Below are 20,572 nucleotides of genomic sequence, written 5' to 3' on the forward strand. Positions count from 1 at the left end.
TATGGGCCTCATTCAATATCAACTCTCTTAACCCATCAACATCCAGAATAAATAATCGACCTTGGTAACGTAATACCCCATCTCCCCCTTGGGAGAAAGCCTTAATGGCTTTTTTGGCAAATGACTTCTTTAATTCAAACAACAATGGGTCATTGTCTTATTTGGCCTTGACGTCCGCCATAAAAGACTATTCCAAACTATTATGCATAAGAACACCTCCATCATTAGAGTCAGCCAAATGCATACCTAAACATGCCAATCTACGGATGTCTTTAACCAACTCCTCCTTTCCTTTATCAAAACATGCAACACTACCAATGGACAACTGACTAAGAGCATCAGCTACAATATTTGTCTTACTCGGATGGTACAACACATTCAGGTCATAGTCTTTTAGAAGTTCAAGCCACCTACTTTGCCTAAGGTTCAAGTCCCTTTGGCTAAACATATATTGCAAACTCTTATGGTCAGTGAACACATCAACATGTACCCCATAAAGATAGTGATGCCATATTTTCAAAGCAAATACCACCGCCGCAAGTTCAAGATCATGAGTTGGATAGTTTCTCTCATATACCTTAAGTTGCCTAGAAGGATAGGCTATCACCTTACCATGTTGCATCAAAACACAACCCAAACCAACACGTGAGGCATCACAATAAACAACAAACCCATCCGATCCTTTGGGCAATATCAAAATAGGAGCCGATGTGAGATAATCCTTCAATGTTTGGAAACTCTTTTCACATTCATCCGACCATTGAAATTTTACCTTCTTTTGGGTCAATTTAGTCAAAGGCGAAGAAATAGACGAAAACCCTTCAACAAACCTTTTATAGTAGCCAGCTAGACCCAAGAAACTTCTAATATCCAAAGGGGATAATGGTCTAGGCCAATTCTTAACGGCTTTCATTTTCTTTGGAACTTCTTTAATCCCATTATCGGACACCACATGGCCAAGATATGCAAATTCCCTTAGATGAAATTTGCACTTACTAAACTTGGCAAATAATTTCTTCTCTCTTAACATTTGTAACAAAATCCTCAAATAACTCATATGATCTTCCTCATTTTATGAATAAATCAAGATGTCATCAATGAACACCATAACAAACATGTCCAAATATGGCTTGAAAATATGATTCATCAAATCTATGAAGATAGTGGGAGCATTCGTCAACCCAAATGACATTACTACAAATTCAAAATGACCATATCTTATCTGAAATGCTATTTTGGGAATATCACACTCCCTTACTCTTAATTGATGATAACTGGAACGGAGATCAACCTTAGAAAAGTAACTTGCTCCTTGTAATTAGTCAAACAAGTCATCTATCCTCATAATTGGATATTTGTTCTTAATGGTAACCTTATTCAATTGTCGGTAATATATGCACATTTGGAGTGACCCATCTTTCTTCCTAATAAACAACATGGGAGAACCCTATGGTGAAATACTTGGCCTTATAAAACCCTTATCCAACAAATCCTTCAATTTCTTTTTCAACTCTTTAAGTTCCTCCGGATCTATTTGGTAAGGAGAAATAGAAGACAAGTTGTCACCCGGATCAAGCAATGCATAAGAATTAAAGTTAAAGGCCCGTAACATACCCATGACCACATCGGGAGTCTCACCCACATTATGCCTAGCATGAAGAGCATAGAATCGATTACTGCGTTGGCGACCCTTTAGTTGAGCTTGGGCGCCTTGTTGTACTTGGCCTACTTGAGGAAGATCTTATCCACCCTTGTTGGCAACATAACGTCACTCAGATTGCTTATGGCCTATCTTTCCACATCCATAACAAGCACCCGTACCCATAAAACATCTACCTCCATGATTCTTTCCACACTTTTCACACTTAGGAAAAGAAGGGCTACTAGTATCCACACCTCCTCCTTCTTAAGCCATAGGGTATGTCACCCTATACTTAACAAACTTCTTCACTTAACCTTGGATTTGTTGAGAGAATCCACTACTAACACCTCAGGTCCTAGCATTGGAGAATCTACCTTCATACCGGGCTCTCTTAGAATCCCTCATCCTCATTTTCTTGATCTTTTCTCCTTCAATTTGTTCGGAAAAAGTCATGAGACAAGATATGTCCATCTCCTTAAAAAGCATACCAGTATGACATTCCTTAGCAACCAAGTCAGATACCCCCGATATGAATTTACTCATTCTGGCATGAGGATCAGCAACCAATAAAGGAGCATACTTATAGAGCTTAGTAAACTTGAGGGCATAGTCCCTTATTCACATATTGCCTTGTTCAAAGATTAATGAAATCCAACACATTAGCTTCCCTTAGTTCAAGAGGGAAAAAGCGATCAAGGAAGATAAGTTTGAAGGCCTCCTATTCAATAAAAGCTTCATCCACCTTTTGTACCTTCTATTGGGTATACCACACTTGTGCAACCCCCTTAAGTTGATAAGCCGCTAACTCCACTTTCTCTTCGGACGACACCCCCATAATGCTCACTATCTTATAGACCTCATTTATAAATTCTTGAGGGTTCTCATCAACTTTTGAGCCATGAAACTCGGTAAGGTTCATTCGTGCAAAGTCTCTCACTCTTGAGGCCAGAGTAGGAACATTAGGAGGAGCTACAACCCCTTGGTTAGTCACCACTTAGGCTAGCATAGTAATGGCAGTCTGGAACTCTGTATTAGTCACTTGGTCCGGTATGGGACCATTATCTTGAGGAACTGGGGGAGCTTAGGCCTTATTAGCATTGTTTCCCCTTAGAAATGGTGGTCTTCTTAGAGCTCTTTTTTTGAAAATTATAAAGAACAATCGTTAGGGAAAGAAAGCCTTAGAATACACTTTACCGTATGATATAGATCATGAAAAAAGTAAAAATTTCTAAAATGTCTTATATCCTCCTATTAATAGAAGTGGCACACTTCACAACCATGGACAACACTCTACTTGATGCGGCATGTTGGACACCCTAGGACATCTTAAACCTTGTGCTCTGATACCAAGTTTGTCACGACACGACCTAGGGCCTAGTCATAACACTACGATCGAAACCCTAAAGGCCCCAACCAAGTCTCTTATTTATATCATAAGCATGCATAAGGTAATGTAAAAGCAAAAAATATCATAAAAGAGTGTAAACCATAAGTAGAAAATGAGGAATGTTGCATGGCAATATAGACTCAAAACATTTGTCCAACTAGATGCCTCTACTCATGAACATGGGCGGGGGCTAAGACATGTCCCTAGATCACCCTTAATATGAAACATAACAAAAGTATTTGGAAAATAAGAAATAATAACTCATACTTGTCCTAGATAGATGAGGACTCACCAAGACCTCGCCGATGGAAAGTATACTAGCCACGTGGATAAATATTATCCTCATTCTCAACTCCTATATTATAAGATAATGTAGGCAACAATATTTGTTAGTACGTTTGAATGTACTAAGTATGTGGGCTTGACATGCAACATGAATCATGAGATGCAACGATCAAGATTATACATGATAAAAAAAATTAAGTAAAGTCATGAGAAAATACCATGGTGATCAAAGAATTTAAAAAACATAGCTGAATCATAATATAGCATGACACTCATATACATATGTGGGATAGGAACCATAACTGACATTAAGACCTTGCGAGCTATAACATGAAATCCCGATGTTCTCCCTACACCAAAAAAAGAGGAATCTACTTGTCAAGGTAGACTCTACCCCGCTAGGCGGGTCATGTACATACACTATATGTGGATCCACTAGCTAAGCCATGAAGACAATCTACTTTGGCATGCAGTTTATGGGACATGAGGCTACTACTAAGGATTTTGGTAGGGGCCCCACCTCAATTCTACTCGGTGCTAAGTCAAATCTCATGGAATACATACATAGCTTAATAATCATAGTTAACATTTATCATAGTCATGATCATAGTTCATAATTCATGGAGTAGCTCATTACATAACATAAGTGCAATGCGGGTATTGTCCTTCCACATTACAATTCATATTTGCATAATTTTTATCATTACGCCTTAGGACACCACATAGGGCCCTAAGTCACCTTTTTTATAGCTTGAATGGAAGATCATAATTTGAAACATGCTCATAATTCATGGTCATAATCCATACTTTAATTTAGAGTAAAAACTCTTATACATAATCAATTTGATTGGAAACCATAAGAATACTTGAAAATATGTGAATCCATGATCATAATTCATAAAATCACCATAGAAAATAGCTTCATGTATGGGCTTCCATAATTAAGCTTGAAATCAGGTAATTTACGTAAAAACATACTCATAATGATCATAGATAATGATTAAACACAAAATTGAATTATCCCAACATAATTCATCAAAATTGAAGTATGGAAACAATGAAATTTCATGATATTTTTGAATAAAATCTTGGACTCCATGAGTGGAAGGGACTCATGAATCAATCCACAAATACCTTGATTGAAATTAGACTTGAATTTGAGAGAGGAGACTTGATCTTGAAGAAACCCTAATGGAAGCTTGAAGAACTCTTAAGGAACCTTGGAAGAGAAGTCAAAAACTTCTATGGGAATTAATGAGGGAATGAAAGAGTTTTAGAAGTATTTAGAATCCCATTTGTAATGAATCTAGCCCATAAAAACATCTTCATACGTTATTAAAATGTAGGGAAAATACTAAACTACCCCTCATTAAATTCTAATTTGGACAACCCTATGACTTGGGTCTATGGGTTGTAAACATTATGATGGGTCATCCGCATGGCTCATCCTGCAGGTCTTGAGAAAGACCAAAAATATTGAGTCTCTAATATTTTGCTATGGGTTGTGTTTATGGCTCGTTGTTACGCTTATGAGTAGTCAAATGGGTCTGTCTTGCAGGTCAGAAAACCTGCAAGTTGAGCAGTCTCTGAAGTTTTATAACGACTAGTTCCTATGAGCCGTAAACTTCTCTATGACTCATCCCGCTAAGTCATAGATGAAGTCCTGCGGGTCATGCTATAAGGCAAACATTCTTTACCACGACGACTCATCTCTATGAGCCGTCGTTTCCTCTATGGGTCGTCCAAGACCTTTTCAACCCCAACCTTTCCTTAGCCATATTTTCATCCTTAAACCCTTGTCTCACGACCTGCTTCTATAGCCTGTAAAGGTCTCTACCTGTCATGACCCAAGCCTAGGGCCTAGACGTGACATGGAGAATGAGGAACCCAAAAGTACTTCAAACAAGCCTCTTAGCATTCTTTTAGCCTTTCATAGGAAATGACGCTAAATGAACAAGTGGAAATCATAATAGTAAATATTTAACTTACATATGTCCAGCAATACCTTTAACTTTTAGATTTAACGGGGCTAAGACAAGTCTCTAGCTCACCCTAAATCATAATAGAAGAAATGCCATAGTAAAAGATCTCAATATATCATAAGCTAGAAATATAAAGGAGTATTGTTCTCGGAACATGGGAACTCACCAAAAATAGTCTGAAAATGAAATCTCAACTAGCCACATGGAGGACAACGAGAAGGAGCATTGGTCCCTACATGGTGATATCATGTAGGCAAAAGAGTATGCGTTAGTACTTTGAATATACTAAGTATGTAAGCATGCATGCACACTGAGGAAACATTAAAACATTTATATAATATGGAACATAATGTAATCCATGCATAATAAATCATATAGATATCCTTTAAAACATTTATTTTGTGGGAAAATGACCATAACCGACATTTAAGACCATGCGAGCTATTATATGGAATCCAACATAACCCCCTATGTTGGCCGGAGAGACTACTTGCCGGGTAGAACTCCACCAACTTCATTCATTTCTTTAACTTTAACTTTAAGAGCTTTCATGGATCCAGTAGCCTAAGACTACAAGGGCTCCTATGTTGACACATAGTTAATGAGACAAAGGATTGCTATTAGGATTCCCTTACCGAATCCCACCTCAATGACCCATTCGGTGCTAAGTCAATCCCACAAAATAGTTTAATACTTCAAAATAGTCATAGCATATAGCTTGAGAATTCAAACACCATATTCGGTAGAATAGCTCATTAAAACATTTGGTAATTCAAATATTCAAGAATTGTCCTTATTTCATAAAGAATCTATCATTCATATCATTTCATCATTCTTTCATTTCATAAGACTCTTTTTTTATCATAGATATTGCTTTCATAAACATTCATTTGGAGTCTAAGCTTTCAAGTCAAACTTTATTGAAAACATAGTAAAACTAAGTGGGTTCACATCACTTCAACTTGCAAACATGTATGTAAATAAATATACATAAATACTTTGAAATCCATTAATTAAAAATCATGTTTTAAACAACCCACCATGAATTTCAAGAATCTTTAAAGAGATAAATAGAGAAATTACTTGTAAATCATCAATTCATACATATGAAATTATGTTGCATCAAAATAGACCAATAATCATTAGTTTAACCATGATTCATGCTATTAAGTAAAAAAAATAAGAAGTGCCCATAAGAAAATATTAGTTGAAATCAAGAGACTTAATTGAAAGAGTTTTTGAACTACATGGGTGGAAGAACCCATTGATAAACACCCACATAACTTAGAGTAAAGCTTAAAGAAAATAAACATAATTTATCATATGATCAAAATAATTTAGGCATGAGAGTGGAAGGAATACTCTCATTGAAGTTTTACATACTTACAATCCGAAGCGTTACTTAGAATCGAAGGACTTAATGAATACACTTGAATCCTAGCCTTTTCTCCTTGCCGGAGCATTTTGTGTACTATACGGAGTATATCAATCACCAAAATTGTATTTCTACACTACTAAGAACTAAAACTATATTTTGAGAATGAGTAAAGAAGTGTATAGAGAGAAGAGTTACTTGAGAAAACTTGATGAATAAAATGATGAACTAAGGTGGGTATTTATAGGTGTGAAAGAGGGACCTAACAATAATTAAAATAATTATAAAGAAAAATTTAAAAATTTAATGGATGATTGTGATTTCATGGGTGATGTCAAATGAAGGACTATTGATGTCATGAATGATGTCAAATATATCTAGATCTTTTCATGGTTGGTAAGATAAACTTTCTTTTAACGGAATGCCCTTTTTTGGAGCTGCGTTTGGACAAGATAACTTCCTCATTAGGATTTGGTGTCCACATGAATTGTTTCTCTAGAAGTCTACTTTCATGTCGTTCAAGAATTAACCAATTTAGAGAATCCTACAGTGAGATATAATTTTTCTTCTATAAATACTCCATTTCGTCACAGCACCCTATCTTATAATAATTAATTTATTTGACCTATTTAACCTCCGAAACTTAACATATGGTCTTCACAAAAGTTGTAGGTAATGATGTTGGGGTTATTTATAAATTTGAATCACCTAAGTTGGACCATCCTACGAAAGGTTATGCCCAAAATACAGAAGCTGTATCATTTTCATCGAGAATTGAAACATCATATACAATATTTTTAGGGGATGTTACACTACTGGTCGTAGACCCACTCGTAAACTTGGGATCCGTTATTTTTTCTTGAAATTTTCCCTTTCATTTGTCTCTTCGTCTTAAGGGGTCTTACATTCACATGTCCTACCAACTTTAATGCTTGTAATTGGCGTCAGATGATTTTTCACGACCCAAGATACGCCCTAGGTGTGATACGGGAATTAGAATCCCGAGGGACTCCAGCCAAGCCTCTTAGCATACATCCATAAATTAGGTAAGTAAAGACATCAACCAAATTATATTGCGGAAGAAAGTCTCAAATGTGAAATCTCAAAATAAGGGGAGTACAATCTCATTACCATCTAAACATGCCTCTACTTCTATTAGATAGAGCTTAGGACAAGTTCCTAGCTCACCAAGACATAAAGAATAACAGTCAAGGAAACATAGAGAATAGCATAAGTATTGCGTCCTCAAAACATGAGGACTCACCAACAATGAAACAGTTACTCAATAGCTAGCCACAAACGGAAGGACGAGTTGATGATTGTCGAGCCCTACATTATAATACAATGTAGGCAAAAAGTATGTGTTAGTACATGAAATATATTAAGTATGTCAAAAATATGCATAATGTAGACATGGAAGCATGATGAGCATAAAACATGTGATGCAAGACTAATAATCATTTAAAATCATGAGATTTGAAATCATAAGTCAAAACATGTGGTCAATGCATCAATTAAAATCATCATAAGGGCTCATAAGAAGAACACATAGTTCATTTGTGGGATATAACCTTTAATTGACATTTAAGACCATGCGAGCTATAACATAAAATTTGGTGTTACTCCCATACTGAAAAGAGAGAGGCTACTTGCCAAGGTAGACTCCGTGAGTAACATAATTTAATATTGAGATATTTGTGGATCCACTAGGTAGGTCATTAAGGAAAATCTATAGGGGCACGTAGTTTGAGTCTAGAGGTTGCTACTAGAGTTTCCTTGGGTTTCTACTTGAGCTTCCTGACTGAACCCCACATTAAAGTCCTCTCAGTGCTTAGTCAATATTCCAACGGAATTCACAAATCTTAGTCATTAATAATATTAAAAAAGATAATAATCAATACCAATCCACATCATAAAATAGTCATAGGAGTAGCTCTTAACATCATGATTCATACAAGTATGAGAAAATCTTTAATCTTTATGAATCCATGAGTAGGTGAGAAAACCTTTCACCTTTGTATGAATATGTGGGAAATCCTTTCAAAACCATTTACTTGAAACATCTTTGGAAACATCATTCGTTACTTTCATGAATCATTTATAAATCATTCATCAGTTCTATGATCAAAATTCCATAAGTTCATACTTTAAAATAGCATAATGCATGGATTCATGAAAACTCAATTGAAAACATTCTATTAAACTTGAATCATGCATAATTGAATCATTAACATTGAAATAATTGAATTGACCCAATGCAAATTGGTTAAAATCCTAGAATCATTGAATTGAATTGATGGAAAGAGGAGAAAAAACTTTGGGACTCCATGCATGAAAAGGGTCCATGGATGAATTTCCAACATACCTTGATTAATCAAAGCTTGAAACCTTAACTTGAATCTTGGACACCTAGATTGACTTGAAGATTGATCCTTGGGAGAGTATTTTAGAGAGAGAATTATTGTATGGAGTAGTTGGAGGGAATGAGGGGAATTTGAAGGGTTTGAATAGTTATAGGTCTTATAAATAGGTCCAAAACATCGTAGTCTAGGGATTAAATGAATCATAAGGATGAAATACCCTCATTAAATGACTGACGGATCCCTATTGGCGAGTCCGATCAAGCTCGCCGTCTTGATCGGCGAGTCGCCGATCTCCTGCTCAACTCACCAAAGTGGTTGGAGATCTTTAACGATTTTGTCTAATTCTTCTAGAGAGTTAACTCAACTCGGCGACTTGGTCGGTGAGTCACCAAAATTATCTAATCCCTCCCCAATTCTCTTCCTTTCCTACCAACTTTTTTGAACTTATTGGCCAGATCACCCAGTTTGCCTAATACATTTGGCGATTTTCCAAATTTATTCCCTTCTCGCAAATCTTCCCTATTTCTGAGTAATGGTTTCAGGAACATTTGGTGAGGTAACCTTGTTCGCTTAACCAACTTGACGAGTCACCAAGACTCCCTTTTATCTCGCTGACTTTTCTTTCTTTCTGAGCATATTTTTCAGAACATTTTGGCGAGCTCTTGAGGCCTTAGGCGAGTCGCCCAACCCACCCGGCGAGTCACCAAGTCCATTTGGCGAGCATCAGCCTTATTTTTTCTCAATTTTCCCTTTTTAAAATTAACATTTTGACTTTTCAACTTTCGGAGCCTCATAGTCTTATTGTTGATGGTCTTCTAAAACTTTAGAAGTTGTGGACATCTTAGTCTTTTATGGCATTAAACTTTGTTGAAATATCTGGCTTTGATACCAATAGTTATTTTGGTATTGATCTAAGTACTCAAATAACTATGTTTTTTTTGAACAATTATAAAAGAATGTAAATTTTGAATTAGTAAATCAACACAAATTTTAACATGGAAAACTTCTTGCTCAAGGGAGACAAAGACCACGTCCCACCTCTATAGGATTTACTCAAAATCTTCTACTAAACTCGAGGTCAATATATGGTTTACAACCTTCCTTGTAACACTTAAGAAATTATTCCTAGCAATCTCAATCTCTATCCTCTTTACTCCTTTTGCCAATGCCTCTACCCTTTCAATATTGTCTTTTACAAACAAAAAACACCACCTATTATAGTCAACTAAAAAGGTAGTTAAAATATTTTTTTTGAGAACCAACGCAAAGAAACTAACTATTACAACTCAAAAACTTGATGAATAAATCTTTATAGGAACAAGTTTTGTCATTGTAAAAATAGTTTTTTCTTTGAGACTCATTATGTGGGACTATTTTTACTCTAATGCCTCTCTCTTTGGGTGTGGCCAAAAAGTATAATGACATGTTGTTTATATGGGGGTAAATATCCCCTTGTAGTTTTCTAGTCCAAATACAAATTAGTTCAAATCTTACCATGAATCCAATCTTATTTTGATTTGGTTTGAGAATTTTCGTGTTTCAACTTCTTTCTCCCATTTTCAAGTTAATTCCATGTGCATAATGTATGGTAATTTTTCTTGTGTAGAATTTTAATTCCTTGTCAAATTGAATTCTCTCATATTGCAATTCTCCGAGGATTCCTGATGCACATGTAAAACACCTTCATTCTTGATAATATGTGATTTTGCCCAACAGAATAAATTCTCTGATGAATATTTCTTGCAGTGTTGCTAATTTCTTCACTTCTTGGAGATGTGTGAGCGGTTGGTTGTTGAATTTTCAATTTTCATTCTTCATTCTTCTTCAATCTTCATCTGCTAGTCTTCAATCTTATTTCTTTATATAGATTATCTCTGGTGCATAATTTGCTAATCATCAAAATACCACATGATCTTAAATGTAGATTCAAATATCATTGTTCTTCAACAACTACATAGTGCATGAAATTTGTATACTATGCACTTAAAGTCAAATTTAGTATGGATTAATACCATTAGAAAATTCAAGGGATTATTGACCATATAGAGCAGGAAAAACCTATGTTATCCAAAGAAATGGTAACGGGCGTCAAGTCACGTCCGTTACGAATGCCCCTATAGATGCTCAGTTTTTTGAGCCATCATTTCAATACATTTGGCCTTTTTTCCATCATTAAGATTCCAGACTCACTGCAAATGTGGCATGAGAAGGAAACGGCCGTCACATCAAGTAAGCAAAAAATGGCAATCACTCCCAATTAAACTACAATATTCCTCACAAATCGACAAGTTTAATGTTGAAAAAATAAACTCACAGAAAAACGCCTCTTTAAATCAAAAGATTCTCTTGTACATGTTTGCTTTAAAAAGGCTTCCGAAACTCCTAGTTTCTGTTGAAAGTATAACAGATACATGACCAGTGAATCTAAAAGAAAAGGGAAAAGGAAGTAAAAGAGAAAAAAACTAATCGCCTCACAACACATCAAGTATGGACTAAATTATACAAAAAATAGCTCAACCCCAAGATTTAAAACTTGTTTCATCCCACAAGTAGGGAGTCCTCCTACGCTTGCTCATCTCAAGTTAAAGTTAGCTTCATACAGCAGCTGGCTCCTCAATTATTCCTTCTTTTTTGGCTTCCTCACCTAGAGTAAATCGAACAAATCTCCTAACTTTTATGTTCTCCCCAAGAGCAGCAACAGTTTGCTTTACCAAATCCTTCACAAGAACACTATCATCTTTTATGAAAGGCTGCTCCAAAAGAACAAGCTCTCCAAGTCTCTTGGTGACCCTGCCCTCAACAATCTTCTCCCTTATATTTTCAGGCTTGTTCTTAAGATCTTCTCTCTGCATTTCCAACTCTTTTTCCTTGTTGACAGTGCTTTCTGGAATCTCGTCAATAGATACATACTGCACCTGTGGGCATGCTGCAACTTGCATTGCCAAATCATCGACCAACTCCTTAAATGTTTCGCCTCTCCCAACAAAGTCAGTTTCACAATTAACTTCAATTAGCACACCAATGCGAGAGTCATGAATGTACGAACCAATTCTCCCCTCAGCAGCAAGACGGCTAGACTTTTTATCGGCAGTTGAAAGACCCTTCTTTCGAAGGTATTCCTGTGCCTTCTCAAGATCCCCTCCAGTTTCGGAGAGGGCTTTCTTGCAATCCATCATCCCGGCTCCAGTTTCTTCTCGCAGTTGTTTAACCAAAGCGGCTGAAACTGCTGCTTTCGGAGGCCTGCATTAGAATCCATTAATCAGAAATTAACAGTGAGACATAAAACAATATAGGATTTTGGGGGTTGAAAACAGTTTAGGATAAAATATTGGCATGGAGTTGCACAGTGAGATGAGAAACACAAACTCTGATAGTTTTTTAAGATTAGCTCTTCCATAATGCTGTTAGAACCAGATTTTATTTGAAAATAAATGAATTGAAACGAGTACTTAGGTATAGAAGATTGTATAAGCAGTATTTGGGTCTAAAGATAGCAGAAAACTAAAACTATCATTTGATAATGAGAAGTTGAGTAACAACACTAACAAGAACAACAACATACCCAATGAGTAACAACAATAAGTAAACTGAAATTGAAGTTACAAAAACTATGTAGTTGACATGTCATGGAATCTACTGCCACATTTCTGATTGTTCAGTGTTTGAAGAAACACAATATATCGGTAGGAAGTAATTATTAAGAAATTAGAAACTTACTCAACAGTAGTCTCCTTGGCTTCAACAGCAGGTTGCTCTTTTCCTGGCGAGGAGACAGGTTTAACTGCTGTTTGAGCAGCAGCCACCTCTGCAGCAAAGTCTTGGCTCTTCTTTTCAAGACCTTCTCCCAGGTTGTATCTCACAAATCTCTTCACTTTGATGTTTTCACCAATTGTTGCAATTGTCTGCTTGACCAAGTCCTTTACAGTCATCTTATCATTCTTGATGTAAGGCTGCTCCAGTAATGCCAGATCTTCAAGCCTCTTATTTACCCGTCCATCAACGATCTTGGATCTGATCTGCTCAGGTTTTGATAATAGGTCTTCCTTCTGCATTTCGATTTCTCTTTCCTTCTTGATGATCTCCTCTGGAACATCTTCTGGAACAAGATACTGCACTTGAGGGTATGCAGCCACTTGCATGGCTAAGTCATCAATTAATTCCTTGAAAATGTCACCACGTGATACGAAATCTGTTTCACAGTTAACCTCTACCAGGACACCAATTCTGCTATCATGGATGTATGAGCCAATTCTACCTTCAGCTGTAGCTCTACTTGATTTCTTATCAGCACTTGCCAATCCCTTTTTCCTGAGATACTCCAGCGCCTTAACAATGTCACCTGCAGTTTCGGTAAGAGCCTTCTTGCAGTCCATCATTCCTGCTCCCGTCTCTTCACGCAATTGTTTCACAAGAACAGGTGAAATAGCTGTTGCATACCACAGAGGACAGGATTTAGTGACCAGACATGCATTTGAAAGTTCGTGTTTCGATACAAAAGTACCATATAATATTTTGATGGATGACAATTTACATAGACATATCAAGGAATAATATAACCATCCTCTTTGTTTCAGTTTATCTGAATTCACATTACAAAGTGATAGCTTGGCAGAATCAGTCAAATAGACAAACAAAAAAGAAGGTCAAGATATAAAGAAAGCAGAGGAAGTTGGGTATTGCACAACATAATAGAGTTTCTGAAAGTAACTTGCCCCATTAATAAATTATAGATGGACTGAAAGGGGTAGTTTCAGGAAGAAACAAATAGGTTAAATTTTACAACACTATAGATTTCAGTTATAAAGGCAAACTAGGAACCATTCAGATTTTGACAAGCATTAACGTTAACTATAGAGATCGCCCTTCCTCAGTGTTGTAATTTATATTCATAATTCTAGACTCTAGACTTTCCACAAGTTTGACCTTATGTGACACAATAAGGAAAGAGCCAATCTGAAACTTTTGGATATTAGCACTCAAATTCTTTTCAAGACTTATCTCAAGCAGCAATTTCTATCTCTAAGTTCCTTTCTTCATAAATGTTCTCTGGAAATGAATTAATTTACCATGTTTCAAAAGGATGTCCACTGTATTAGATCCTTTTTTTCTTCCTATATATGTATTTAATATCCAACTCAAAATAGAGGAACATGGACAATGAGAATTCATATGCCAAACCTAACTAGCTAAGGACTGAGGCTACAGGTAGTTGTTGTTGTTTGGATATGCAATCTAATGAATTAGATCTCTTCTAAGGATGAAATCTGCAAAGTACCTTTAGTCATACTAGTTTTTTTTTCTCTTGAGAAAAAGAAACTAGTATGACTAAAGATTTGATGAGCAGGTATCTATGTTTTAGCACAAATCTCATCATTACACTCCCAAATTGAATGATAAAGGCATTAGAGCGAGCAGATTATTAACATTGCTAGGACGAATTATCTGCGATCAAATTAAGACATATGTTTACAATAGATTTGAGATTAGTAAGGGCGCCCAAGGGTGTGACCAAGTGATCAATGAAGTGGGTTGAGAACCATGAGGTCTCAGGTTCAATACCCAGCGGAGGCAAAAAACACTAGGTGGTTTCTTCCTATTTTCCCAAACCGTGGTGGATAGAGTTACCAGTACATGTGCTGGTGGGAGGTATCAGGTATCCTGTGGATTAGTTGAGGTGTGCGCAAACTGACATCACAACCATAAAAGAGGAAAGAGGTCTATAAGTACCTGGTAGATAGAGAGAAGAAATTATCTTCAATTTGAAGTCTCATTCATCACAAACTTTCAATGACATGAAAATACTGATAAGAACATGATGTTCACCACTTTAAAAATTTAATGATCAAAGAACAATTAAATCCAGCAGCATTTTATAATCAGAACTCAAGTTTCTCTGGTTCATAGATTCAGTGACACATTTAGCATGCAGTCCGGTGAAAATGTGTAAAAACTTAATATCCTCTAATGCAACTTCTTTCTCCAAGTAGGTAAACGATCCCCACCCCAAAAAAACACAAAAAAGAACACAACAAGCTTCTAAATCTTTGTAGAACAATTATTTCATCACTCAGCGGTGAAATTTTCACATCCTACCAACTAAAACAAATGTTTGGCAACTAGATCTGCAAATTTTATTCTAGAGATCGTTATTTCCTTTTTAACAAGTTAAATAGCAGAAATATCCCAGAAAAGAAAGGAAAAAAAAAACAAAACCTTTAGCAGCGGCTTCATTTGATGAAGCAGTTCCATTTTGCTCACTTGAGTTCGCGACATTTATATCTTGATCAGTATTGGGAGCCACCTCTTCCTGTTGAGCAGCAGTATCAGATAACTGTTCCCCTATGGAAGGAGTACTTTCAACTTGAGTCTCTAAAACTCCAGCACCTTCCTGACTATCTGTGTACAAAATTGGATTGTCAGCTAGTTTATTGGTGACTCGTCATTAATTCATCTTTCTCACCTAACACAACATTATGTCCTATAAGTAAATTTCAAGAGTTTTACTCGGAGCAAGAACATCATTCTGTCGTTATGTCAATCAAAATAAAAGCACATGTCTTGGTCACCAGAAAGTTCTCTATACATTAAACTAGAGACTATGTAACTTGAACAAGATGCGATAGGAAGAAGAAACAGTACAATGATATATCAAATTGTCAACATGAACTATACTAAAGTGCCTTTGCTTAGATTGGTTCATATCCTTATCATTCATCTCTTCCTCAAATAATGTGTATAAGTGTATTTATACCATGCATCAACACCTTATTTGGAATCACACAATTGTCTAAGCATTGTAATAGTTGTATCTAGTTGTTTGTCATATATAGGCACGCGAGAACAAAAGGATGTGAAATGAGTAATAAGTCAAGAGGGGAGACAGGAAAGCTTCATATCAGACACCTTCATCCTTGCTATTCTCCAAAGGAGCTTCAGATTGGCCAGTTGGGCTTGATATACCACCATTCTCATCGGCACTAGTTTCCTCTCTTTCTTTGGCAACCTCTGTGACACTTGGTATTTCAGTTGCAACCTTATTTTCCGCTACATCATCATCAGTTAGTTTCTCCACGACCTCCTCGCCCGCCACAGTTTCAGATGCTGAGATCTGATCAGCTGCCTGCTCATATGATCCAGTTTCAGCTTCAGTTTCCCCAGCATCTCCTAAAGGTGACACCTCAGCTTGCTGACCAATCGTGGATGTGCTTCCTTGAGGAGCTGACTCCACTTCTTCATCAATGTTTTGTTTTGTATCCTCCCCATATATAGTTTCCGGAACACCATCATTTGCCGCATTGACTGATTCTTCCTCTTTGCCTGTAGTTTCAGGCAACACATCTATTTTATTAGCCACCACATCTGCTTCTAGCACACCTTCCTTTGATTGTTCAGCTAGTTCGTCTTCTTTTTCCTTCTCATCCAAAAATGAAGAGATTTCTTTGTTGCTACGGAAAGCCAATAAAAAAGGATTTGTCGCCGTATGGATAACACCCTGGCTAAGCTTTGAGTCCAACTCTGAAGCAGCGTCTTCTTTTTTCATGGTCAAAGTTACCTGTCCTCTGGCAATGCGCAATACACGGACACTAACTTCTTGACCTACTTGTAGTGAAGAGCCACTATCAATAATTCCAAATACTTCATCGGTTTCTTCTGATGCTGGCAGGAATCCTTCCTCTCCTTCAGGAAGAGATATAAAAGCACCAGACCTGGTTAGATTTTTTACAGTGCCCTCAAGATCTTGCCCCTTGACAAACTTTGAGACTTTCTTCATCTCATCTCTCCTTTGGTTGTTCCTTTGTGTGTTCTTCCTTGGAATTCGGGGTCTGTCGCTACTGGTTGGAGCATCTTTCTGTTGCTGTGGCCTATTAGGATCATCACTTTCACGCATGGTGAGAGATATGCGCCCTGTCTCAGTGCTTGCTTCAACCAATCTCACTGTCACCTCTTGTCCAACAGATACAATGCTTCCTACTTCCTTTACAAAACTATCACTCAACCTAGAAACATGCACAAGTCCATCCGTAAAAGCTCCGAAATCAACAAAAGCACCAAATGGCTGGATCGATCTGACCTTTCCAGTAAAAGTTGCACCTGGAATAAGGTCTTCATTCTTCACAGGAGGCATCTCACTCTTTCTAGCAGGTCTTGAACGCTTGGATCGAACAGATGTAGGACTCACATCTGACATGGAGGATTCTTCACTTGTTTCAGTAGCATCAGATGAAGCTTCTGAGGCTTTACCTGATCCATCATCTGTAGCAGTTGCTTCTACTTCTTCCACTGCTACATCAGTCTCAGTTGCTGATACTATGAGACCTCTTAATTTAGGTCGTAAAATGCAACCAACTCTAAAATGGGGAAACAATTTAACAGATGTTGACAGAGGCAGGATATATTTTGGGCTAGGTAAAGTTTGCTTGCTGGATTTTCGCGAAACATCATATCTTGATAAGCATGAATTCCTTCTCATGAGAAGCACGGCTCCTGGAGTAACTGATACATTGCTAGTTGCAATTGTAACCATTGGAGCCATGTTGATTGATATTTGAATTCCTTAGGTTTGTGAATTACAAGGATTAGATCATCTGTTACACCTGAGAAATATATAAAACGGTTAGAGAAAGAAAGAAAACATGACTATCATTTAATGTCATAATAGTGAGATACCAACTGCACCATGACCGAAATATTATGAACACATAGAACAAAGAGCAAAGCCCAGGACAACATCGTATACTAGAGTTCCTGAAAATGGATGGATAGTGGCAGATGTTTAGCCATTTAGGCGTATGCCTGCTAATTCATTGAAAAGCACTCACAAACAACAAAAAAAAGAAGAAGTAGATTTGTACTTGAACTTAAAGATTGTGGTCCGGAAATCACCATAAGCAATTCCATAAACAAGAATGAAACAGCTGGTTATAACATGTAGACTAGCAGTTTATAAAGATTGAAATTCATTAAAAGGAATGAAAAAGCAGACTATAAGCCTACTTTTTACATCTTCAGAATTGAAAAAGAATGTAGCCCCTAAAAGATGATTAACAAATACAATTATCTCACAATATATACTTTGCAAAACAACCAAGTAATTCCGCTGACTATCATACTGGAAACTCTAACTTAGAAGATAATTTAACAATTCCAACTATGGGCAACTACGTGACCTAGCTGGAAACATTAACACTGCTCAACATTGAACTCAAGAAAATCAACCAACAACAGGAGGATTTTTATCATTGCATATCTTTTATATAATTGATCATACTGAGTTACCCTTCAATTATGGTTTTTCTATGGCACTAAAAGCTTTTCAAGTAAAAACTCACAAATGAAGCCGAAAAAATTTACACAAGGAAAGGAGTAAAAACTTTCAGAAATTAGAAGTAATCTATTATCAAGAAACCAATGAAACCAGAGAACCAACTTAAGAAATCAAACCTTACAATGACTGAGAAAGTTGTATGTATATATCAAGAAACAACAGTTATAGTCTAACTGAAGTAAGGGGATAGGGGTCTTTCTCTCTTCCTGTTTCTAAATTCTGTGTGAGAGTGAGTGAGTCTATGGCTAATAAAAAAGAGGGAAACGAAAGGTGGGGCTTTGTATCCTTATCCGACCATCATCTGTTTGTCAAAGACGGATCCATGCTGTTCTCCTCGGTCCGGTCGGTTCGGGTCGGGCCATGTCGTTTTTGCACCCAAACCGGCTGGGTCAGCCCATCATGCTTGGGGAGATTTGTAGAGCCAGAGGTAAGACTTTTGGGATATTTATATGGCAAATTTTTTAAGTATAATAGTTTCATATGGATATAATTTTTCTAACTACTTATAATGATAATTATTATACAAATGTTGTAGAGAATTATATAAATACTGTAGCGAATTGTACAAACGCTATATTCACGAATTATTTGTATAACAAAATATACAAATACTGTGAATTGTATAGCGAATTATACAAACATTGTACACGAATTGTATAGTGAAATATACAAACGCTATACAAAAATTGTTGTGAATTGTATAGCGAATTATGTAAAACGCTATACAAAAACTATGAATTGTATAACGAATTATACAAATACTATTGTATAGCGAATTATACAAACGTAATACACGAATTGTATAGCAAAATATACAAATAAATTATAACAAATCTCAGCAAAATATACCAACGAATGGTAATAAAATGAAACTATACCCATGTGAAGTAATAAACTAGTAATGTTTGTCATCTCGTGTAATTTTCCCTTTACTTTTTGTCCTCATTTAATTTAATTTTTTTAATAAACGTATTCTCATTAATATGAAGAGATAATTTCAAATATTTACTAAAAATTTATTAGTTTACAAAATATATAGCCAAGTAAATAATAAGATGAAATATAGTCAAATTCACTATTTAGCCACGGTTTATCTCTATTTCATCATGGTTAAATCATGGCAAAATAACATTATTTTTTATTTTTAGTAGCCATGGTTTACTTTAATTCTTATTAGCTACGATTTGAGCGTGGCTAAATAACTAATTTGTTTTAATTTTTTAATAACTAACAGTTAAGTACTGCATATGTAATGTGTCAATGTTGTATAGATAGTGTATAAACATGTATGGATATTGTATAAATGGTGTATGAACATGTATATAGGATGTATAAATAATCATGTAGTGTATATATAATGTATCAATATTTTTATATAGAGTTATGTAGTGTATATATAATGTATCGATATTGTATAATTATTAGTGTATATGTAATGTATCAATATTAGATAAGTCATGTATAAACATGTATCAATACCTGATTCAGATTTTGTCCAAGTTTGACCTAGGCTCAAATTTTTTAAGTTACTACTCAAATATTTTCTTGTCCAATTTCCTTTCCCCTTGACTTATCCATAATGATAGGAACAAGTCTTTACATGAGTAGGAGGCAAGGCAAGGCTGATTAGTATTAATATATAATAGAGAAAACTACACAAGGTGACAAACCATAACATTTATCTATCACTTTTCTAGCCCACCTTTACAAAAATACCCAAAATGGCCCAATTTGGATAAAAGAGTCATATTTGTTGTAACTAATACATTGGCCACGATTTAACATGGCTAAATAACACTATTAAGAAAAACTTTTTTGTTGTTCACTTTTTTTGTTGACCTTTTTGAAATAGAAAATTTCCTTTTCTAATTGTTTCACTTTTTTGGTGAAAACTGGATATTTTTATCATTTTTTATTATTATTTTTTAAACTTATCAAGATGAGAATAGATGATAGTCAAATAAATATCGTAACATATCATAATTTTTAATATAATTTGATACACGATAATGAACATTCATACAATATCGATATATTACATATACACTACATAATTATTTGTACATTATATATATATATATATATATATATATATTTGACATTAAGAAGTTTGTACGGATTTACGGAATCGAATTCGACGAGTAGAACTCTTGTAATTGATCTTGGTGTAAAAGAGTTATTTTGGGATGTCAAAGATTGAGGGTGTGTTACAA

General features: G+C 35.8%; 1 protein-coding gene across 2 annotated transcripts; it reads right to left on the minus strand.

Moving 5' to 3' along the window:
• Positions 1–11,344: 11,344 nt before the first annotated feature.
• LOC129893490 (polyprotein of EF-Ts, chloroplastic) lies at positions 11,345–18,645 on the minus strand. 2 transcript variants are annotated; one of them, XM_055969030.1, is made up of 5 exons: positions 18,481–18,645; positions 15,938–17,628; positions 15,248–15,430; positions 12,752–13,460; positions 11,345–12,274 (listed from the first exon to the last, which is right to left on the minus strand). In XM_055969030.1, the coding sequence occupies exons 2-5, from the start codon at positions 17,565–17,567 to the stop codon at positions 11,629–11,631; spliced, it is 3,168 nt and encodes a 1,055-aa protein (XP_055825005.1). In that variant the 5' UTR covers positions 17,568–17,628; positions 18,481–18,645; the 3' UTR covers positions 11,345–11,628. The 2 variants fall into 2 exon arrangements, with proteins under 2 accessions (XP_055825005.1, XP_055825004.1); XM_055969029.1 differs by having other exon boundaries at positions 18,476–18,645.
• Between the last annotated feature and the right edge of the window lie 1,927 nt (positions 18,646–20,572).

This window comes from Solanum dulcamara, chromosome 6 (assembly GCF_947179165.1).
Source record: "Solanum dulcamara chromosome 6, daSolDulc1.2, whole genome shotgun sequence".
Lineage (NCBI taxonomy): Eukaryota > Viridiplantae > Streptophyta > Magnoliopsida > Solanales > Solanaceae > Solanum > Solanum dulcamara.

Excerpts from the sequence above, each read along its gene's own strand:
- LOC129893490 (XM_055969030.1), bottom strand. The coding sequence starts at position 17,567 with ATGGCTCCAATGGTTACAATTGCAACTAGCAATGTATCAGTTACTCCA. Across the intron at positions 15,431-15,937 it reads GGAGAATAGCAAGGATGAAG|ATAGTCAGGAAGGTGCTGGA; the intron begins GTGTCTGATATG and ends TTTTGTACACAG. Across the intron at positions 13,461-15,247 it reads AAATGAAGCCGCTGCTAAAG|CTATTTCACCTGTTCTTGTG; the intron begins GTTTTGTTTTTT and ends GGTATGCAACAG.